Source organism: Palaemon carinicauda, chromosome 15 (assembly GCF_036898095.1).
Source record: "Palaemon carinicauda isolate YSFRI2023 chromosome 15, ASM3689809v2, whole genome shotgun sequence".
Lineage (NCBI taxonomy): Eukaryota > Metazoa > Arthropoda > Malacostraca > Decapoda > Palaemonidae > Palaemon > Palaemon carinicauda.
Genome location: NC_090739.1, coordinates 29,901,972 through 29,926,490, shown reverse-complemented (window position 1 = coordinate 29,926,490; position 24,519 = coordinate 29,901,972). Strand labels below are relative to the sequence as shown.

General features: G+C 42.9%; 1 protein-coding gene across 4 annotated transcripts in view; it reads left to right on the top strand.

Annotated features, from left to right (window-relative positions):
* The window catches only part of LOC137654540 (putative leucine-rich repeat-containing protein DDB_G0290503), a 206,194-nt gene that overhangs the window by 82,369 nt on the left and 99,306 nt on the right, over nucleotides 1–24,519 (top strand). For all 4 annotated transcript variants that reach the window (XM_068388261.1, XM_068388262.1, XM_068388263.1 and 1 more), the window contains one exon: nucleotides 10,673–10,795. In XM_068388261.1, the coding sequence (XP_068244362.1) occupies nucleotides 10,673–10,795 (123 nt within the window). The remainder of the gene's footprint in view (nucleotides 1–10,672; nucleotides 10,796–24,519) is intronic.

Sequence of the window (24,519 nt, the reverse complement as noted above, 5' to 3'; positions counted from 1 at the left end):
TCCAAATGTTTAAGATAGGGTTTCTTGAACACTGACGGTGACTTCCACCCTGTATACCTAGAAAGATCCGTAAAATTCATGTGGTGAAAAAAGTTCACCGAAGTAGCAACTGCTCTAATATCATGTGCAAGAGGAAAAGAGTCAGGGCTAGCTTGTTTAATAAAATACAAAATTTGTTGCCTGATCCCTTTAATGGTAATGGTACCGCCTTGTTCTCTAACGAATAGAGGCCCGGAGGAGTTAGAGGAGGTCCGGGATAAATAAGACTTAGAGTAGTAACAGGGCACAGAGACGGATCTTGCGTGAGGGGAACAATTTTCCAGGAGGACCATCTGTTCTGAGGGTCTTCGTTCTTAGCTAAAAAGAATTTGTTAGGTGAAAGAAGGACCTCTCCCGAAGGAAGGAACTCAATATGACCCGGGTCTCTTGACAAAGCTGCCAGTTCAGAAATTCTTGCCCCGGAAGCCAAACTCACAAGGAAAAGTGTTTTCCTGAGAAGGGGAATATAATCACAAGAACTGTTAATGGTATCAGAGGCCAATTTGAGCACATCATTAAGGAACCAGGTAACCGGGGTAGGACGAGTAACCGGTTTCAGTCTGGCACAGGCTTTCGGAATTGAAGCTAACAAAGAGTCGGTTAAGTCTATGTTAAAACCCACTAGGAAGATCTTTTTCAAAGCAGATTTAATAGTGGTGATAGTATTGGCTGGCAGTCCTGATTCTAATAAAGTTCTAAAGAAAGTGACTGTAAGGTTCAAGTTCATACAGTGTACGTCTGAGTCTATCAGAAATTTAGCCAACTTTTTAACCGCAGAATCATATTGGCGGATGGTGGAATCCCGTTTATCTGATTCTAGGAACAGGGTGTTTTGAGGATCGATATTGGCACCATGCATGGCCGCAAACTTCATGAAGTCCATAAAGTTAGGGCGCTCTGAATGTTTGAGAAAGCGTACACAATGCGTGTTTGTACTATCTGAGACAGAACCGGATTGGGTATCGGGTGAGGATGTAGTCTCAACTCTCGCAGGAGAGGGTACCAATTGCTCTTGGGCCAGTTGGGTGCGACCAAGGCTACTCGTCCCTTGAAGGATCTCAGTTTGTCTAGGACTTTCAGTAAAAGATTCACCGGGGGAAAGAGATAAATCCTTTCCCAGGTGTCCCAATTCTGTGACATGGCGTCTGTGGCGTAGGCCTGAGGGTCTAGATTGGGAGCCACATATACTCTCAATTTGTGGTTGGACTCCGTGGCGAAGAGGTCCACTTGGAGACCCGGAACCCGAGAGAGAATCCACCGGAATGACTTTAGATCGAGTGACCATTCCGATTCTAGAGGGGAGGTCCGGGACAAGGCGTCTGCAACTACGTTCCGGACTCCCGCCAGGTGGACAGCTGAAAGATGCCAACGGTTCGAGGCTGCTAGGGAGAATATGGCTACTAGAACATGGTTCAGAGGCCCTGATTTTGATCCGCCTCTGTTGAGGCAGCGGACCACCACTTCGCTGTCGAGAACCAGACGAAGGTGTTGTCTCTTGGATGGAGCGAGACGTTTCAGGGTTAGAAGAACTGCCATGGCCTCCAGCACATTGATGTGAAATTGGCGGAATAAGGGAGACCAAAGACCTTGAACTTTCCTGAGCTGAGAATAGCCTCCCCAACCTGATAGAGATGCGTCCGTGTGAATGATTAACTTCGGAGGCGGAAATCGAAGGGGAACTGACTTTGACAGATTGTTGGCCTTTGTCCAAGGTAGAAGTCTTTCCCGGAGAATGGGAGGAAGGCGGGCTTTCCTGTCCCGGAGCTTCCGGTTCGCCCTCGAACGCCAGACACGATTGATATCTTTCAATTTTGCTTTCAGAAGTAGATCCGTCACTGAAGCAAATTGAAGGGACCCTAGGATCCTCTCTTGGAGTCGTCTGGAACTCACTTTGTCTTTGAGAAAGCGTTTGGTGTTCATTGCAATCTCTAACCTCTTGGGTTTGGGAAGACACAGAGTGTGAGATATAAGATCCCATTGCAGGCCGAGCCATTGGAACTTTGATTTCGGAAGAAGACGGGACTTCTTGAAGTTGATCTGGAAGCCTAGAGATTGAAGGTATTGGATGACTTTGTGAGTGGCTTTTAGGCAATTTTGGGAGGTGTCTGACCAAATGAGCCAGTCGTCCAGGTAGGCTACTACTTGAATCCCTTGATTTCTGAGTTCCTGAACAGCAACTTCTGCTAACTTTGTGAAGATCCTTGGGGCGATGTTGAGCCCGAAAGGCATCACCTTGAAGGAGTAATTTTTGTTTCCTAGGCGGAAGCCTAGATACGGACGGAAGTGTCTCGCTATCGGAACGTGATAATAGGCGTCTGTAAGATCGATAGAGGTGGTGACGGCCCCACGGGGAAGTAAGGTCCGCACCTGCGAGACGGTAAGCATTCGAAACTTGTCGCATTGAATGGACAAGTTGAGAAGGGATAGGTCTAGAATCACTCTTCTCTTGTCCGAATCCTTCTTCGGGACACTGAACAGCCGACCCTGAAACTTCAGGTGTTTCGTTTCTTGTATGGCGTTCTTTTGTAACAGGTCCTGGACAAATTCGACTAGGTCTGGAGTGGAATGCTGATGAAATCTGTTCGGTGGAGGAGGTCCTTGAATCCAACTCCACCCCAGTCCCTTGGAGATGATACTGAAAGCCCAGGGACTGAACCTCCATTTGTTGCGGAAGGCATAAAGCCTCCCCCCTACCCGCTGCACCTCAGTATTGGCTTGAGGAGTTGCCTCCACGTCCGCCTCAGAAGTTCTTTCCCTTGCGAAAGAATCTACCTCTACCTCTGTTCTGGTATGAACCACGGTGGTAGCCTCTACCTCTGTTATAACCCTGGGAAGAGCCTTGCGCCTCATAAGATTGGTTAAAGGCTGGAGAGGTGGTGGAGGCACCGGGAAGCTGGCTCTTAGGGAGCAGAACGGTGACGTAGTCGTCCGGGGAAGGAGCCTGAGAGGTGGAAGGCTGTGCAGGAACAGCAGGAGATGGAGGGAGAGGCTGCCGGAAAACGGACGAGCTACTTTGCTGTTGCCGGAACTGAGTGGAGGTATACGGGCGGAGCTTCTTCCTACCCCGGGCTTGGTAACTTGCGGGATCATATTTCCGCTTAGGAGTCAAACCCCAACGGGCTTTAAGGCTCTGATTAACTCTAGTAGCCTCTGTCAAGACTTCCTCCACAAGATCCTCAGGGAAAAGATTTGGACCCCAACAAGAGGACCGGATGAGTTTATTCGGTTCGTGCCTAATAGTCGCCTCAGCCAGGACGTGTTTGCGGCACCTACGTTTAGCAAGAGCAAAGTCATATAAGTCAAAATATAACGACTGCAAAGTAGCCTTATTGAGAGACTTAAAGATACTCTCAGTATCATAAGTTAAGGCTATCGACTCCGTAGAAGTGGCCAAGTTCAAGGTTCGACCAACACGTAGGCGGGAATCATACTCCTGTTTAATAAGGGATTCCGGGAGACGGGGAAGCCGTTCACTAAAAATTACTGACGCACAGTCCGCTGTCAGCTTGCCAGAAGTAAAGGTGGTATGGACATTGTCCCAACACTCATTATCTGAAGGAAGAAGGAGGGAGATCGGATCTACCTCTCGGATGGGAGGCAAGGGCTTCTCCTCCAGAGCGTATTGAAAAGCAAGCTCTGCAATCTTAGTGACGCTTGGAGTCACGGTATTCTTGTCCATTAGGAACATTGTGAAAGAACTTTTATGAGGCGTCAACATGGTATTGGTGCAACCTATATCATTTAGAAACCTAGCCCAAACAGATTGGGCTTGTTCCTTTGGGAAAATGACGGTCTCTTTGGGGACCTTATCCAGCCGAACCAGAGCTTCCTCGGTAAGCCTGGCATAACCATGAAATGGAAATGCGAGACCAGGAGGAAAGAATTCAAAATCTTCTAGTGGACGAGTACCAAGACCTTCCAACGTTAACATCCCGTCTGAGAACGGGGAATGAAGAGCCATGCGCCAAGGGTTATTCTTGGTAAACGGCGGAAGCTTAGAGGCATCCGGGATGAGAGAGCTTTGAACTCGCTCCGGAGCACCATGCTCTAATGCCCCAAGTCTCTGACCAATGTTAGAGAACATCGTGTCCATCTTGGCCTGCATTTCTGACACAATCTTAGATTGCATCTCCGACACAATGCGAAGCATGGCTGATTCGGAAAGGCCCGGGTTAGGAGCAGAAGTGGCGGATTGTACTCCCGGGTCGTGAGACTTAGAGGAGGAGCCGGAAGCCTTAGATGACGGGTTTGTATTTGATTTAGAACTATGGGAAGCCTTGTGGGGCTTACGAGCTTTTGGCAAAGTTCTAGATTTAGACTTATCTTTGGGGGGAACCGGGTGTGATCGGTGAGACGAATCGCGGTCCCCAGAAAAACCATGGAAAGAAGAGAGATCAGATGAAGAAGAAAGAGCGGGGCTGAGGATAGGAATTTCAGCGCCGGTAACACCTGCCTCACTTACCACCCTACCTGCATCCGGATCATCCAACAACATAGGTTCCACATCCAAGTTCAAGGAGGCAACATTGTCTTCCAGATCTCCGGGGGCATCCGACGGATCTTGATCCTGGTCGATGAATCCCGAAATAGTGGCATCAATGTCGGCAATGATGGGTGCCGCAACAGCTCTAGCCACAGCGGCTGAAGACTTGGCATTAGGGTAAATCATAGCACAGTAGTCTTCAGAGAGGACGTAAGGCTGCTTTGATTTCACGTTTCGGGCAAATCCCCCAACCCACACTTTCAGTGTGGCCCGAGCCGCAGTCTTCTGCTCCGGGGATGCCTGAAATAATAGTGGGAATTACAGAAAGGAAGATTCCCGGAGGTCCTTCAAGACCATAGAAATCTTACTAAATAGTGTATGTATACCAAATAAAGGTAAAATAATTAGAAAGACAACATAGCCAACGGGACTCACCGAATCAGATCCAAGGGTGGTGATGAGGTCAAAACAGACCATACAATTATCAGGGTGCCAGACTACGATGTCTTCCAGCTGAACTCCGCAGAGGGCGTGAGACCTACACACAGTATGGCCACAAGGCTGGTGAAGAACAGCCGCACAGGCCTTCGTCTGACAATGCACCATCTATAAAAAGAATAGTATATGAGAAACTGTAATTCTCTTAAGTAGGGGCGGGTCCGGAGGACCCGGGACTAAACATAAGTCTAACTTAAGACTAGAGCTTAACTGTAATACTCTTAAGTAGGGGCGGGTCCGGAGGACCCGGGCCTAAACATAAGTCTAACTTAGACTAGAGTATAACTATCCATTCCGGTCGAGCCGGGATCATAAAGAAGGATGCAACAAAGAATTAACACACATGGTGTCTGATTTCCCGGAGCGAGGTTAAGCCCCGGACCGGGATATAAAAGTACATCCATAAACTAATACATATAGGAACTCCGGGATAGTGATCTGTCATATATAATCATAGTAACTGTTATAAATTAAGGGGGGGGGGGGGGCGGAACCGTAGATAAGAACCACCAACAGAACCCGGCGGGTTTCGTATAACATAATAAAAGTGTGATAGGTGAATATAAAATAGGGTGCACCGGGATCCTACTCTGTTGACCGGTGGCCAACCAGTCTAGACAGAGACGAAACCGCCGGGACACCCGGAGAGAGGACAAAGTCCATAAACACTGAACTACCCCCTCTGAAAGAAGGGAAGGCAACGGTCCCCTAGGGGAGGGGGGAGAGAAGCCTAGCCACCAACCTAGCGAGAGGGGGAGCTGGGGGAGGATCACGTGATACGGAGCAGCAGGGCTACCAACTGACGATCCCCAAACACTACCAAAACAGATCATACGGAGTAATAAGCACAAATATTCATTATAAAAGTAATAGCGTTGAAAAATATATAAATATACACATAAAAAATTAGGGGAAGGCATGCGAAATAATGAATAAATCCCGAAGGACAGCAACCTGATGGCTTATATAATAAAAATTGCCGCCCAGTAACGAAGGTCGGCAAGCCATCTACGATACGTAATCTGATATCGGCCCTAAATATGAACCACAAGGGTTCTAAACGCTAAATAATGAATATCCACTATAAAACATATAAAAATTTAAACTAATAATAAAAATAATACACTTAGTAACACCGCGAGTGAAACTAAAAGCTCTCAAAACAGGAGTACCAACCGTAAGCGGAATCGAGCAAGACCGAGATGATCGAAGAGAATAAACTCTTATAACTTAAATATTAAACGATCTAGATTGCTCAAAACACAGCAAAACATAGCTTGGTACTTAACTTAGACAGTGTCTCCTGGGAAACCGATGTAGAAGCCATAATCCACGAAAAATAAGGCAAAAACACGAGAGCACAAACTAGCGGGTTACCACACAGGCGTGCTAAAAAGGAGTTTGGTTCTGAGCGGATGCAGAGTTGGTGGTGCCGAGTGAGGTTGAACGGCTCTCCTCTATTGGGGTCTTTGTCGTGGATGAATCTAAATAGTGCGGGACCTCTGGATTATACGCCCAATTCCATACCGACACCAATAGGTGAGCGAGCTAGTTAACCTAGCACTCCTTTACATTTTTTCTCTGGTATATTTAGCAGTAAATTACCTAAGAATAAGTGCTAATAGGAGCTTATTCACTGGGCGGCACAGGTTCAAGCCCAGAAATCAAAAAGAAAAAAAATGTAAAAAAATATAAAATAGAAAAATAGAAAAAAATAAATAAGCTAAGTTAGGTTAAAGTTCATGAAGTGTAAGTTAGAGTAAGTTACGGTACGTTATTGCAGTCACCATCTCTACCTCCTCGCCGACCGTCCGTCTCCTCCTGCGTAGCAATTCCTACACCTGCGTTGGCCTGTCTCTAAGGTAAAGTGACAATAAAAACCCCTTTTTTATTTATTTCTTTATAATTATTCTTTTTTACATCTTTCTTATATAATGCAATTGTATTGTTGTTATGTGTAATTATGCGTAGTAATTTATTAAAGAGTTATCATAGGTTTTTGGGCTGTGGAACGAAATATATAAATTACAGTGTATTCTTAAGGGAATATTTGCCCCAACATATGATTGTTTTTATATACGAAGCAGTTCCCGGAACGAATTAAGATCGTATGTAGAGGTTCCACTATAGATATTTGTTTTGACCTTTTTTGGGGTTAATGTGCTGTGTGGTCTCCAAGTACTCTCTTGTAAAATATTTCCTACTCTAAAAAATATGTCCTTTTTCTCTCCTTCAATTATTATTCATCAACTAGATTCTTCCAACCGAGTCCATCCTTTACCCGATGATGTAGACTTTGTATTTCCTCATCAAAGAATATTTCATGCTCTAAAAAATTTACTTTTTCTTTCGTACTTTCATAGTTCATCAACTAGATCTTTCCAACTGGGTCTATCCTTTACCCAATGATGTAGACCTTGTACTTCTTCATCAAAGGATATTTCCTACTCTAAAAATGTCCTTTTCTTCTCCTTCCTTCTTAGATCCTTTACTTGGTGATGTAGACCTTGGACTTCATCAAAAGATTTAGCATGTTTCATGAGGAGGAACTCGGCCAACTGTTAGTTTTAGCAATTATCCCTCTAGCCAACAGTGGCAAATGAAGGAATACTGGAGTAGTATTTTTTGAAGCAGTCATGCAGGACACAGAGGGCAATCTTGTAGACAGAGCACTGCAAGATCATGTCATGCCTTATGCCATTCACGAAGCACACATGATACCACTTTTGTTGTACGCTACTCCATATTTTTCCTTCTGTGTTGTTCCCAGGCCTCAACCAATTTTGAGGATCATGAACGCTCATGTGAGATGCAAGAGTAGAGTCATCCTTGTCATCTTCTTCAGCAGAGGCCCTTACATAAGGAGCAGTAGGCCTCACAAGACATCCATGGATTGAAGGACCATTTTTCATTGCAGGAGTAAGACCATGTCTCTCTGATCTACAGGCGAAGAAGTAGTGGGATCCAACTTGGGGACAGTGCAAGGCCACTTGCCCTCTTTGTAGTAGAGAAGGGAGATGACAATCACTTTTGGAAACTCATGAAGGGAAAGAGATTTCCTATCTTTTCTGTATTTGGAGTAGAGGGCAAAGGCAATCAGAACAAGCAGTCCTAAATACATATCTGTCTTCTTTGTCCAAAAGATAGACCTTCTTGCAAACAGATAATATTTTAATTTATTAGCTGGTCAAAGAGGTCCACGGTCCCCATATAGTTGATGTACTGCCTCACAACTTTTAGCCTCTCCGTGGTCATTTCTTCATTGGCAAACTTACCCCTTTCTGACCTTCCAATTGTGGACGAACTGCTCTGTGCTGGTGTCATTTGCATTTATAATCAGGCTGACTAGCTTGAAATCCTACAAGCACATGATGAGGCTGTTGTCTTTCTTCTTGAATACCATCTCTCCGTGATACAAGGACCAATTTTTTTCCATAAGCTTCAAGGGAATTTTCCACACCTCTCACAAGGTGGAGAGTGCCACTATTATGAGGGCAACAGATTTGTTAAGATTATCCATGAAGACTTGGTAACCTTTACCAAAGTGGTATGCCATTAGCTTGAAAATGATGTCAAGTAGGGACGAAGAGACACCAGTGTACTGTATATGGTAAAATCAAGGACGTAATTTAACTGGGCCTCGCGTTAAAAGTAAAATTTTATGCCACACTTTGCTGGTGTCATTTGGTTATGTACCTTGATTGAGAGGCATCCTTTTCACTTCAGAGTTACAGATTTTGTTGTAGGATATAGAGGCTCTGGCATTTTTCACAAATGTACTGAATGATGGACCGAGTGACAGTCAAGGTGTCGTATTATCCTTCAATATGTCCCGCCTTTTGGATGTGTGCAAATACTTCCCTATCATCTCAAAATACCTGCGTATCATTGCTGCCATGAAAACTGACATTGTACATATATTTCATGTCCAGAAAATCCTTAGTTGAGTTTCTTCCATGAGGTATATAAGCTCTGTAAAAAAAAAAAGTTGAAAAAAAACTCTAGAGGAGTAGTTGGGATAGGTTCTGACATTCTAGGGGTGGTGGTTTGCGATCTTTGGTCCACCACTCCTCGTCTTCAATATTCAGTCCAGATAGACTGGATCGGGGGATTTGAGTAGGATGCCGACCTGTGTCCCCCCTGGTTTGTCTACTTCGCTGCTCACATGACCTGATATGGGTGGGGCGATCACCTGAGGGCAAAGGAAGTGTGGGGAAAACGATCGTTTTTCCTCAGTTCTTCATCCACATCCCTTTCCCATCCATCTGATTCAACATTTTTATCACCTCATTTACTGCAATGATCATTTCTTCAACACCTTCATAATCATCTCTAGTATCTACTCATATAGTTTATAATCTTTAATCTCAGCATCAATAATATTTTTATCAATCATCTTTTCTTGCGTAATTTTTTTCTGTCACTTCTTTTCTTTGTAACTGTTATTTTGGAACTTTGAACTTTCTTTATTACTATTTTCTGCCACTCTTCTTTGTCACTTCTTTGCCACTCTTTATCTTTTTTCTCCCACTCTCCCACATCAGACACATATTCCTTTGTTGCATCTTCAGTCTCATCACTTTCAGCCTCCTTAATATAACCTAACTTAGTATGAGTCATTATGACACATAATACTTTTTCAACACATGCATAAAGTGACTCTTTCAATACAAATCTTTCTCTGTAGCACCATTTTTTTATGATTCCACTCCCATGTGGCCACTACCATCATCAACATCCATACACCCTGCCATGTTTTTTGCCTTACGACACAGCACCAGAAATACCCTATGGCATTTTGTTTTTATGCTTAAACAATAGCAAAACTAATAAAGAATAAACAATGAAAGTTTCAGTCAAAAAGGATGAAAAATATTGGAGATACACGAGACAGTAGATAAAACACTGCCATTGTTATTAACACTTGTTGACAGGACATGCAGGTGTGAGAGACTGAAATCCTACAGTTCCCCCTGATTCCCTCCTCTCACTCCACTGTCTCATACTCACAATTTCTAGCCTCTGACTCAGCAACGCACTTGCTCAGACTCAGAGCGTACACTATCTACGTCCAGTAAAATTGCCGTGGTTTTAATTTTTTTTCTAACTGGATGTAAATTACGGTCAATAGCACCGAAGGGAGTTGATATATCTGGATGTAAATTACGTCTAATGGTGCTCAAAGAGGTAATTACTGTACTTGTTTCTGTACTGTGTTGAAGACCTTTTCAAGATATACAACTCTGTTGTATAATCTCTTCCTTTTTAGAGTAAACTTTTCTGTAATTGCTTCATTATAAACAATGCTTCCATTTTTTATCTCTGCCATGTTCAATAAGTATTATTCCACTGTAATTTTCAATTTGCAGTTCATCCCAGTTTGTTAACCATAATGGAGGTTTTTTCCCTCTTCAGGTCCTATTTCTTTATCAGGTATCTGTATACTTAAGTAAGCTCATGGATGACAGGATATACTGCTACTTTGTCACTTATTATTCTGGATGGTCCTGGGGCTTCTCCATTTTTCATCTTTCTGAGGTACTTTTGAACCTCTCTTAATCTTTTTTCAGACACCCTTAACAACATTAATGGAAATTGATTATGAACTTTGATGTATGGATTACAGTTTTAATCATATCAGGCTTATTTCAGGGAGAAGTGGAAGGAGCTTGGCAAGAGGTCCATGTGCGTAACATGGAGAAAGATAAGGTTCAGGCTGAAAAAGAAAGTCTGGAATACACATCTAGTATCGCAGTTGCCACTGTTAAGAAGGAGGTATGTTTTGAAACAATCTTGTTATGGCAATAATGGCATCATAAGTACATGTTCAGTATTCCTTTATTAGAGAGGAGACTCATATTAGGTTAAGAAAGGTATATATGAAAGTGGATGCATTTCTTTTAAGCTAAAAATCCTATGGGGTTGGCTACTTAATGCCCTTTTCTAGCTCAGACCCAAGGAAAACAAGTACAGTACAGTAAATAAATTAGAAGGGAAGAAAAGAGAAACATTACCACAAAAGAGACCATAGACATTTAAAAGTAAGTATACCTTGTTAGAGTTAGAAAAATCAGAGGCAAGATGAGAATTCCAAAACTATAGAATTTGTCAATTGTTGGTAAGTATTTGTGTTTTGGTTTAATACTTTTAGGCTTAATGGTCATGCCTATCTCCCATTGCATTGCCAGGAACCAATTAATCATTGCATGCAATTTGTTTGCAAGTAGATTTGCTTGAACAGTAGCTTCATCTTATCATTCCAATGTGTTTTACCAATAAGATTATGAACTTTAAATGAAAAAATGATTGCTAGATTAAATGCAATTTACAAAATGATATTATTAAATATACAGAGGAAATTAGTTTTGTCTGATTGTATTTAAGTAGACTGTGGAGAAATTTGTTTACATGCTAAGGTAAAACTAAAAGCCAGAGTAACTACTATTACTGATGGAAATTAAAAAAGGTATAATGAATATTCCTGAAACTCTAGTGTCACTTTTAGGAACATAATTACCCAATGTGGGTCTTTAATTCAAGAAAGAAAAGTGTAGAGTTATTTGTACCAAGATTCTTGCTGTTTGTTCAATTACTCACTGATAGTATAGTAACAGCCAAATGTATGAATATCAGATTTGTTCCTACACTTGATACAAACCCTCATTCTTTACTATAGGAGATATTCTAGCGCGAGCTGGAAAATACGGCAGAAAAACCTTAACAAGGTCGTTAACAACTGGGCAGGTAGTTACCCACCTATTAGTGGTGGGGTGGACCGCCGGTCGGTAGCTGCTGTTTACCTTCAATCGAATTCTAGCCGTCGCAGTGGTAACATCGCTGCTCCTGCTTTTATTTGACTGGCAGACTGGCCTTTCTTTTTTGTTTTTTTGATTAATCCTTTTTTTTTTTTTTTTTTTTGTCAGATGTGATGTCCTCTATTATGAGGAAGTGTTCCGGGCACCTTTATGTCGCCGCTGGAGGTGGATCCTCTTTCCCTATGCCCTGGGTACAGAGGTCACAGGTGTTCTGAAGGCTCCCCCTGCCAAGTATGTAGAAGTGGTCGCCATCTCAGTGGGAGAAGTTCGAGAGAGGTAGAATAGGAAGTCCTAGAAGGACTCTTTACCTCCAGGATTGCCATCGAAGGTAAGGAGTCACGGACCTCTTCTTCGGCCTCACAATCTCTCCCTTCAGACTCCTCCTCTCTTCCTTGCCTGCCTCCCTCCAGGGGAAGTCGAGGAAGAGTGGCACCATTGACTTAACCCCCATTCCTCTTGGTCAGGCGGATCACATTGCCTCCCCCCAGTGGAGCAATACTTTCCGCCACTGTGAATGACTCTGTTACTGCTTCCATTCCAGATCATGTACGAGTGGTATGGCCTGCCCTTGCACTTCCTTGTTCTTCTTCGGAGGAATTTTGGAACCAGTTCCTCACGAGCAAGGTAGTGCCGCAGGTCCCTTCTGTTTTGGAACCCTCGGGAGTTTCGGACCTCGCCTACCTCCCATCAACTCAGTCGGCGCCCACGGAAGTTTCAGTGGATATAGTAACTTCACCTCCTGCGGCGCCTACTTCGCACTCCGTTGCGCATCTACAAATTACAACGTCGCAAGCGCAAACATCGCAGTACCTCCTCCTCCTCCTCCTCCTCCTCCTCCTCCTCCTCCTCCTCCTCCTCCTCCTCCTCCTCCTCCTCCTCCTCCTCTTCATCGTCCTCGCCCTCTTTGGAGGCTAGGAGGGAGAGAGAGAAGAGGAAAAGGAGAGCTCGCTCTCCTTTGCCCAGACGTTCTCGCCGGAGACACAGGCGACATAGGAAGAGACATCATTGTTCTCACTCTTCCTCGCCTTCTATCTCTTCACGAGATGTCTCGCCCCAAGACTATGAGCCCTCTCGTCACAAACATAAGAGCGCTTCCTCCTCGTCATCGCCCTCTCTGGAGGTCAGGAGGGAGAGAGAGAAGAGGAAAAGGAGAGCTAGCGTGCCTTCACCTAGATGTTCTCGCTGAAGAGACAGGCGATATAGGAAGAGACATCATCGTTCTCGCTCTTCCTCGCTTTCTGTCTCTCCTAGAGACGTCTCGCCTCGAGACCATAAGCGCTCTTGGCATAAACCTAAGAAAAGCGCTCCCTCTCGTTATCGTTCTGCCTCGCTGTCGTCTTTCTCTTGCGAGGGATCATCTAAGAAGCCAGGAGCGCAGCCAAGGGCAAAGCACGTCCTAACCTCGAACCCTCTTCTTCGCATAATAGTTTGAGGGTCTCTATTTGCTCTAGAAAAGTCAGAAAGAGCGCTTCTCCTCGCTTTCACTCCTTATCTTAAAAAAAAATTGCTTTCACTCCTTATCTTCAGAAAAAATCGCTTTCACTCCTTATCTTCAGAGAAGATCGCTCTCGCCTTCGAATTCTCGATCTCTGACCCTTTGGGGTCTTGTGACAAGGAAACTTCGGTTTCCCGGTGTGCTATTTCTTCGTTTTCTTGCAACTCAAGTTGCTGAAACCTCGGGCTCTCGTGCATTTAGTCACGCTGACACTTCGGTGTCTCGTGACAGGGGAAACTTCCGTTTCCCGTCGCTCTGGCCCTTCGGGTTCTCGCAACACAACCTCTAGGGGCACACGCGATCATGCTGGTTCTCGTAAACAAGTCACCAAGAGTTTTACTCTTATGACAGAGAGTCTTCGGACTCTTGTCGCGCGGAGTGTTCGCCCATGACCATCAAGAGTTTTACTCTTACGGCAGATCTTCAGACTCCCGTCACGCAAGGTGTTCGCACGTAATTAGCGCTACACACACAAATCTCTGGTCATACACTCGCGGGGTCAATCCCTCGCTCTCGTGTTTCAGACAAGACAACCTCCCCAGTTCCTTTGCTCCCTAATGAGTTAAGGATTACGAGTCTCTCGAAAACCTCGGAAGAAGATGGCAGGGGTTCGGTCATTCTTCTCTTCGGTTGAGAGCAGAAGGAAAAGGGGAAACGTGTTAGAGAGGCTAAAAGAAAACACCCAGATAGCAATGACGTAGAACACAATGCCGATGGCTTCGGCAGCTCTGTTCGTTATCCTGCGCTTCATGTGGCAGCTCATGAGGTGCCCATGTTATGAAGTAGCACTCGTTGTCAACCTGCATCTTGATCAACTTGTTGTTGGGAAACATAGATTACTGCCAGGAGGTTCGCCTCTAGGGGTTAGAGAACCTCCCCTTACGAGGGAGTGGTAACCTTCCTCGGAATTGGGCTGCGTGAGAGAACCACCCCCCTTTTGAGGGAGAGCTTCCCCACTTCAGCCATTCAGCAACCTTTCCTCCTTCGTGAAGAGTTGTGGACAGCTCAACGAGTTTTACCTCTGCTATCTCGTCCCCGAAGACTATGCTTTCTCCCCTTGAGCCGGGGGAAAAGCAAGTCTAAGGCTTGTTCCTCCTTCGAGGGGAACTTCTCCCTCGTTCGCGAGAGAGATTATTACGCCTACACTCTTTTCCCATAAGAGCTGGGAGAAAGCTTGGCTCAGGTGATGTCCTCCTTCGAGAAGACTTCTCTCTCGTCCCCGAGAGGGAGATTATTACGCCTACGTTTTTCCCATAAAACTGGGAGAAAACTTGTCTTAGGCGATGTCGTCCTTGGGAGAACTTCTCTCTCGTTCGCGAGAGAGAGATTATTACGCCTATGCTTTTTTCCCATAGAACTGGGAGAAAGCTTGTCTTAGGCGATGTCCTCCTTCGGGAGGACTTCTCTCTCGTTCACAAGAGGGAAATTATTGCGCCTACGTTTTTCCCATAGAACTGGGTTCTACAATCGCCTGTTTCTGGTGCCCAAGAGCTCTGGTGGATGGAGACCCGTTCTAGATGTCAGCGCACTGAACGTCTTTGTAGAAAAGACCAATTTTACCATGGAGACGACACAGTCGGTGCTGGCAGCGGTCCGTCCAGGGGACTGGATGGTGTCTCTGGACTTACAAGACGCTTACTTTCATATCCCCATCCACCCGACTTCAAGGAAGTTCCTAAGATTTGTAGTCCAGGGCAGGTGCTTCCAATTCAAGGCCCTTTGTTTCGGCCTCAACACGGCCCCTCAAGTTTTCGCCAGAGTAATGGCAAACGTGGCGGGATGGCTTCATCAAGAGGGGATAAGAGTATCCCTATACCTGAATGACTGGCTAATAAGGTCCCGGTCGAAGAACAGGTGTCTAGAGGACTTACACAAGACATTTATGATGACCTGGGAACTGGGTCTCATCATCAACAAGGAGAAGTCCCAGACCGAACTGAGTCAGACGATTCTTTATTTGGGGGTAGTTCTGGACTCAGCTCGTTTTCGGGCTTCTCCCTCCCAAGAAAAGCAAAACAGGTGCCTCGAGAAGGTGCAGGAATTCCTGGGGAGACAGAAGTGCTCGGCGAGGGATTGGATGAGTTTGCTGGGCACCCTCTCCTCGCTCAAGCAGTTTGTCTCCCTGGGAAGGTTGCATCTCAGACCTCTGCAATACTTCCTTTCAAGAGTATGGGACAGGAAGAATCAAGAGGACTCCTTTTCCTTCCCCATTCCAGCAGAGATCAAGAGACATCTGAGTTGGTGGTTGGATCCGTCAATTTTAGGGGAAGGAATTTCCCTGTTCAGGAAGAACCCAGACCTAATGTTGTTCTCAGACGCTTCAGAGTCAGGATGGGGAGCAACACTGGGGAGAAGGGAGGTCTCACGCTCTTAGGAAGTGGAACAGAGCAAATGGCACATCAACAGGAAAGAGTTGATGGCCATTCTGTTAGGATTGAAAGCCTTCAAAGACTCTGTCTCAGGGAGAATAGGAGAAGTCAATTCATACAACACCACAGCCCTGGCTTACATCAAGAAGCAAGGAGGGACTCATTCTCTGTCCCTGTACGAAACAGCAAGAGAGCTCCTTCTGTGGGCGAAGGAGAATGGCGTAGAGCTTTTAACGAGATTCAAGCAGGGACAGAAGAATGTAAGAGCAGACATGCTCAGCAGGAAAGGGAAAGTTCTGCCCACAGAATGGACCGTCAACCATCAGGTTTGCCTTGCCAGAGGCTGTGGAAGTTATGGGGGAGGCCTTCAATAGACCTCTACGCCTCCAACCAGAACAAGAGAATCCCTAACTACTGCTCCCTAGTCCCGGACAAGGAAGCAATAGCAGTAGACGCCTTCTTGATGGACTGGACAGGGATAGACACTTATGGGTTCCCCCCGTTTCAAGATTATCAACCTAGTCATCAAGAAATTCGCTCTCCTCGAGGCAGGGAGAATGATCTTGATAGCTCCATTCTGGCCAGCAAGAGAATGGTTCACAGAGGTGGTGGAGATGTTAGTGGAATTTCCGAGAAGCCTTCCTCTAAGTCCAAAGCTTCTCAAACAGCCCCACTTTAAGAGGTATCATCAAAACCCCCTGGCTCTACAACTGACTGCCTTCAGACTATCGAGAAGCTTGTCAGAGCGAGAGGCTTTTCTACACAAGTAAGCAAGAGCAATCGCCAGAGCTAGGAGGGTCTCTTCACAGAAAGTCTACCAATCGAAGTGGGAGACCTTTTGATCGTGGTGTAAACAGTGCAAAGTTTCTTCAACCACTACCTCTGTGAGCCAGATAGCTGATTTTCTATTGTTTCTCAGGCTAGACTCTAAGCTGGCCGTATCCACAATAAAAGGATACAGGAGTATGCTTTCGGCTGTCTTTAGGCACAGAGGCATAGATTTGATGCAAGATAGAGACTTGAAGGATCTCTTAAAGTCGTTTGAAACGACTAAACAGACTCAATTGAGACCCCCGGCTTGGAATTTGGATGTGGTTTTGAAGTTCTTATGCAGTAGGAAGTTCGAGCCCATCTCGCAAGCGACTCTTAGAGACGTAACTAAGAAAACTCTGTTCCTGATAGCTCTTGCCACAGCAAAAAGGGTCAGCGAGATTCATGCTATAGAGAAGCAGGTGGGCTTCAACCAGGATGGAGCAGTATGTGCGTTAAGGCTCGACTTCCTCGCTAAGAATGAGAACCCATCCAAACCCTGGCCGGGGACATTTGAGGTTCCTAACCTCACAAATTTAGTGGGCCAAGAGGAGGAGAGACTCCTCTGCCCAGTTAGAGCCCTTAGGGCCTATTTATCACGGACAAAGAATTTAAGAGGTGCATCTACTTCTTTATGGTGTTCGGTAAAGGATCCACAAAAGCTATCTCGAAGAATGCGTTATCATTCTTCTTGAGGGAGACGATAAGAGAAGCTCACCTCTTATGTGAGGAGGAGAACTTCGGTCTGTTAAAGGTAAAGGCTCACGAGGCAAGAGCCATTGCAACATCACTGACATATTGGAAGAATATGTCAGTTAAGCAAATAATGGACGCAACGTTTTGGAGAAGCAACTCTGTGTTCGCTTCTCATTACCTCAGAGAGGTAAGAGTGGACCATGAAAAGTGTTATACTTTGGGCCCATACTTAGCTACTGCTTCTGTATTGGGTAAAGGAGTTGCTACCTCCCCTCAACCTTAACTATTGTACGGTATGCCTGTAATTGGGTTTGTGTTTTTATGGTTGTCTGAGGGTACTGACATGTGGGAACAGCACCCTCAGTCTAGCTAGATAAGTAAGATATCTAGTCTGCAAGGTTAGGTGGTTAGGTTGAGTAAGGTTGCAGATAATAAAAAGGGGGATAGGTATTGCAGAAGTCTAGTCACATTGTTGGTCTCGCCCCGTTTGACAGACTCGATTGAGTTGTTTCAGCGTAACAGGTCTCCACCTGGCTGGCACTCCTAAGGGAAAGCTACTCAAGAGGCAGGAACCTTCGAAGTCAGCTACCTTAGCAGATAAGGAATCAAGGTGTTTACCTACGACTTATAGTTGTTTCCCAACGATGTTGGCTGTCTTTCACCTACCTCCAAATGTGTGAATCAGCTATATATATAACTGCCAGGTAAATTCTATTTGTGAAAATGAAGTTTTTATGATAAAACAAAGATTTATGAATACTTACCTGGCAGCTGTATATATATTTTAAGTCCCACCCACCTCCCCTCAGGAGACAGGTCGGGTAAGAGATGATCTGAGGAACAGAAAATGGGAATGATTCCAAGTACCACCCTGTAAGGGTTGTTAACCACCTAACCGGACAACCACCACTCGGCGGTTACCGTGAGTTTTGAAAAATCTGCCGGACAATAGAGACTATAGCTATATATATATATATATATATATATATATATATATATATATATATATATATATATATATATATATGTATATAGATATATATATATATATATATATATATATATATATATATATATGTATATATATGTATATATATATATATATATATATATATATATATATATATATATATATATATATATATATATATATATATATATATATATATATATATATATATATATATGTATATATATATATGTATATATATATATATATATATATATATATATATATATATATATATATATATATATATATATATATATATATATATATATATATATATATATGTATATATATATATATATATATATATATATATATATATATATATATATATATATATATATATATATATATATATATATATATATATATATATATATGTATATATGTATATATGTATATATGTATATATATATATATATATATATATATATATATATATATATATATATATATATATATATATATATATATGTATATATATATATATATATATGTATATATATATATATATATGTATATATATATATATGTATATATATTTATATATGTATATATATATGTATATATATATATATATATATATATATATATATATATATATATATATATATATATGTATATATGTATATATATATATATGTATATATATATATATATATATGTATATATATATATATATGTATATATATATATGTATATATATATATATATATATATATATATATATATATATATATATATATATATATATATATATATATAAGGTAGTAGGTTGGCCAGGGCACCAGCCACCCGTTGTGATACTACCGCTAGAGAGTTATGGGGTCTTTTGACTGGCCAGACAGTATTACATTGGATCCTCCTCTCTGGTTACGGTTCATTTTCCCTTTGCCTACATACACACTGAATAGTCTGGCATATTCTTTACATATTCTCCTCTATCCTCATACACCTGACAACACAGATTACCAAACAATTCTTCATCACCCAAGGGGTTACTGCACTGTAATTGTTCAGTGCCACTTTCCTCTTGGTAAGGGTAGAAGAGACTCTTTAGCTATGGTAAGCAGCTCTTCTAGGAGAAGGACACTCCAAAATCAAACCACTGTTCTCTAGTCTTGGGTAGTGCCATAGCCTCTGTACCATGGCCTTTCACTGTCTTGGGTTAGAGTTCTCTTGCTTGAGGGTACACTCGAGCACACTCTCCTATCTTATTTCTCTTCCTCTTGTTTTGTTAAAGTTTTTATAGTTTATATAGGAGATATTTATTGTTGTTACTCTTCTTAGAATATTTTATTTTCCTTTTTTCCTTTCCGCACTGAGCTATTTTCCCTGTTGGAGCCCCTGGGCTTATAGCATACTGCTTTTCCAACTAGGGTTGTAGCTTAGTAAGTAATAATAATAATAATAATAATATATATATGTATATATATATATATGTATATATGTATATATGTATATATGTATATATGTATATACATGTATATATATATATATATATATATATATATATATATATATATATATATATATATATATATATATATATATATATATATATAAATATATATATAACTGCCAAGTAAGTATTCATAAAACTTTGTTTTATCATAAAAACTTCATTTTTTTACTACTCCCTTAACTGACCCCAACACTTTGCATCCTTCATTCACTCTCTGACGTACATCTGCTTCCACTCCACCATTTTCTGCAACAACAGACCTCAAGTACTTAAACTGATCCACCTCCTCAAGTAACTCTCCATTCAACATGACATTCAACCTCACACTACCTTCCCTTCTTGTACATCTCATAACCTTACTCTTACCCACATTCACTCTCATCTTCCTTCTCTCTCACACCCTTCCAAATTCTGTCACTAATCGGCCAAGCTTCTCTTCCGCGTCTGCAACTAGTACAGTATCATCCGCAAACAACAACTGATTTACCTCCCATTCATGGTCATTCTCGTCTACCAGTTTCAATCCTCGTCCAAGTACTCGAGGATTCACCTCTCTCACCACTCCATCAACATACTAGTTAAACAACCACGGCGACATCCCTGTCTCAGTCCCACTCTCACCGAAAACCATTTGCTCACTTCATTTCCTATCCTAGCACTTGCTTTACTACCTTTGTAGAAACTTTTCACTGCTTGCAACAACCTTCCACCAACTCCGTATAACCTCATCACATTCCACATTGCTTCCCTATCAACTCTATCATACGCTTTATCCAGATCCATAAACGCAACATACACCTCTTTACCTTTTGCTAAATATTTCTCGCATATCTGCCTAACTGTAAAAATCTGATTCATACAACCCCTACCTCTTCTAAAACCACCCTGTACTTCTAAGGTTGCATTCTTTGTTTTATCCTTAATCCTATTAATCAGTGCTCTACCATACACTTTTCCAACTACACTCAACAAACTAATACCTCTTGAATTACAACACTCATGCACTTCTTCCTTACCCTTATATAGTGGTACAATACTCGCACAAACCCAATCTACTGGTACCATGACAACACAAAACACACAATAAACAATCTCACCAACCATTCAAGTACAGTCACACCCCCTTCCTTCAACATCTCAGCTCTCACACCATCCATACCAGATGCTTTTCTTACTCTCATTTCAGCTAGTGCTCTCCTCACTTCCTCTCTTGTAATCTCTCTCACATTCTCATCTCCCATCACTGGCACCTCAACACCTGCAACAGCAATTATATCTGCCTCCCTATTATCCTCAACATTCAGTAAACTTTCAAAATACTCCGCCCACCTTTTCCTTGCCTCCTCTCCTTTTAACAACCTTCCATTTCCATCTTTCACTGTCTCTTCAATTCTTGAACCAGCTTTCCTTACTCTCTTCACTTCTTTCCAAAACTTCTTTTTATTCTCTTCATATGAATGACCCAATCCCTGACCCCTCCTCAGGTCAGCTGCCCTCTTTGCCTCACTTACCTTGGGCTTTACAGTACTTCCTAATTTTTATCTCTATATCTTCCATACTTCTCTACACTATTACTCTGCAGCCATTCTTCAAAACTCCTTCATTCCACCATTCACTGCTGCCCTTCCTCATGCTGCCTCCAACAAATTTCTTGCCACACACATCACTTGCAATCCCCAAAATTTTTCTTTTACTAACTTCCACTCCTCCTCTAAATTACCAGTTTCTCTTACTTTCACTTCATCATATGCCATTTTCAACCTTTCTTGATATTTACTTTTTACCCCCGGTTTTATTAGCTCTTCAACACTCACTAGCTCCATTTTACATCCACCTACTCTATTCCCCCAGTATATACAGTATATACAGGATTTAAGAATAATATTTTTTTATTGTAGGTTTCATTGATGCATGTAGGTAATTTCAAATTATTTATGTAAATACAGTAGTTCTCTTTTGAAAGTTTTTGTGTTGGTCTTTTCAACTCATTGTTCCTTGCCACTTCTCAGTAAGGATGAAAACAGGTGAAAATCCCTTAGAGTTAATCTCAGTTATTTTTTTAGAAAGTTTTGCTGGCATCCCTGCCTTAGGGAGGGAGTGATGGTACTCACCTGTTAACCTGTACCTTTGAAGTCAATCAAGGGAATGTTACCCAGTGTTACAGTTACCAGTTACCAGGTGAATGGTCCTACTCAGACCAAAATCAGCATTATAGACCAGGTCAGGATGGGAATGTATGCATCTACACTTTTTATTCCTATTGGGATTTGGCGAATTGTTCCTTACACTGGTGCGCACTCTATGATGTACGGAACTCGCCCTCAAGGTCGTTTGGTGATCGTCAGCCCAGTGTTACAGCCTTTGCTCTTTCATCAGTTAAAGGTAAAATATACTACCTGGACTGATTTTCAGCACTGTACAGTAGGCTAATAAGGGTATTGTTCACTCTTCCACCTTATGCAGATATGGAGCTCACTCATCGGTCAGTACCTTCGAAGTTGGTTAGTGATTTTGAGCCTAGTGTGACAGCCACCTCTTGTTTCATCTTTTGCAGGTGAATGATCCTAACAAGACCAATTTCCAGCTCTGTACAGTTGGCCGATAGTGATATTGTCTACTATATGGGTATAGTTCACGATGTAGGTATTGTTTACACTACTCCTTGTGCCAATAGTGTGTAGTTGATCAAGCTTACGTGCTGGTTTGATCAGTTGGCAATCTTGAGCTTGGGGTAACAGCTACAGCTGTTCACATTTGAGCTGCTATAGAGTTTTTTCATGGACCGGTACCAGTCTGTTGCCCCATGTTTGGGACACTGGCTCGACTACCTCAGTAGCTTGGCTGGTTGGAGGTGCATGACTCGATGCCATCCCATGTGCTCGAGGCCACCGTGACTGGCTTATAGCTAGGTTGCCCTAGATGCTCGGCCCCGTGCTGCTGCTTGGAGCCAAGGCCCGGATGGCTGGCTTGACTTCGCTGGTTGCCAAGGTTGCTGGAGATGCGAAGCCCTGTGGTTCATGGCCTAGATGACTGAATTGACTACACCGGTAGCCTGGCTGGCTGGGATGTGTGGCATGCACTCTTTCCATTGTCCAAGTGTTGGAGGAGCTTGGCCGCCCTCCTTCACCTACTCTACCTGGACTGAGCACCAGCCAATGGCCATGGTATGGTGGTTGAAACACCATGGCCCATTGCTTATGAGCCCATAAACATGGCTTACTCTTCCACTATGATCAACAGAGGGAAGGTACTTGATACATCTTCTGTCTCTTTTTCTTTTCGAAGTACTTCAGTACTTTTTAAAGAGGAGATACCATGACTCAGTACCAGTCTTATGTTCTGTGAACTATGGTGAGCCAATGAGTGACTGATCCTTTCTCTGGACTCCAAGCAACAAGCCTTATAGGGATGGTTCCTCGGACATGGAATGAGACCATTCATGGCCCAATTTATGATCGGCTTCCTTACGGCATGTTCCTGGATCCTTTCGAATTTAAGAGTTTTAGAAACTTTAATAGACAGTCTAGAGAGACTTGAAGATCCTTTGTTTCTGAGGATACGGTGGATATTCTCCATGCAGTCAGATGTAGCATGGATTGGTTTGGATGTATCACCTTTGATATTGGTTGTTTGAGCAGATTGATCCTATCCAGTACAGTAACCTTCTGGGATGCCCCGAGAACATGGTTCACAGATCTGTGAAGGATTCCCTCTGGGCAGAAAAGAACTTTGTTCAGACACAAATACAAACCCTATTCTATTTATAGGGATATCCTTTTGGCGAAGCAGAAAGACGAGCCATGATAATTTCAGTGAGGAATAACCACCCCAACCGCTAGTTAGCGGGTGGGGGTTAGGGGTAGCTGGCTACACCACGCACTCACACACCTGGGCTGATCAACCACTTCTCTTTCTGGCTCAGTAAAGGACGGTCATACTGCTGCTTTCTCCCGGTTTAGACTTGCCATTTGATTGTTTAACAGTTATTCTGTTTTTTTTATTCTTAAACTTGTTTTTTTCTTTATATATGAAAACATACTTAAATTTTTTTACATACATTTAACCTTTTATTACAGTTGCTGTTTGTGATGACAGTGTAGCTGACTCGGTCTCCACCCCACCACAAGGGAGACATTATTGTGTTGATACTTCTTCTCCCTTGCTACGCCGCTCTCCCTCTTACGTGGATGGCTGTCAGATCCCCTGCGGAGGAACATCTTTTCCCTTTTGCAGGTTAGGTGGTGCTCCCGATCGGTTACTTCAGTAACTAAGTTGAAATGATAACTGTTGCAGCTAATTTATGATTTGTAATTCTATTTTTATAGTTCTTATGCCACCGCTCTCCTTCTCATGTCTATGACGGCCGGCGAAGGGAGTACGCAGCCCTTATTATGTTTTTGTTCTCTTAGGGGTCTCCCTTTCTGTAAGTGGGTTAGGTGATCCTCCCGATGGAGTTTCTGTCATAACTTTTATTTTTCCTCAATTAGCGATGCCGTTCTTTTTCGTTCGGCTAAATCTGCCGACACAGTAAGAGCAAATTCGTTTGATCTTGGGGAAATGGCCGCTCCTGCCCCGTCTCAGTGTTGCGCTGAAGGGAACTCCCTGCCTGTGGCAGCTCCTGATCAGCTTCCTAGTTATGATCTTTTCGTTTCGGGACAAGGTCCCTGCTGATAGTGGTACAGTCTCTGTTTCACTCTTCGCCTCTCCCTTCATTCCTCATGCTCAGGCGTGGGAATGAGTGCAGTGGTGTACTGGGTTCCTTTGAGTGTTCCAGTTGGGGGATCCCTAAGAGGTAAACCCAGAAACTCACCTCAGCTTCATTTCTCAGGTAGTGCTCAAT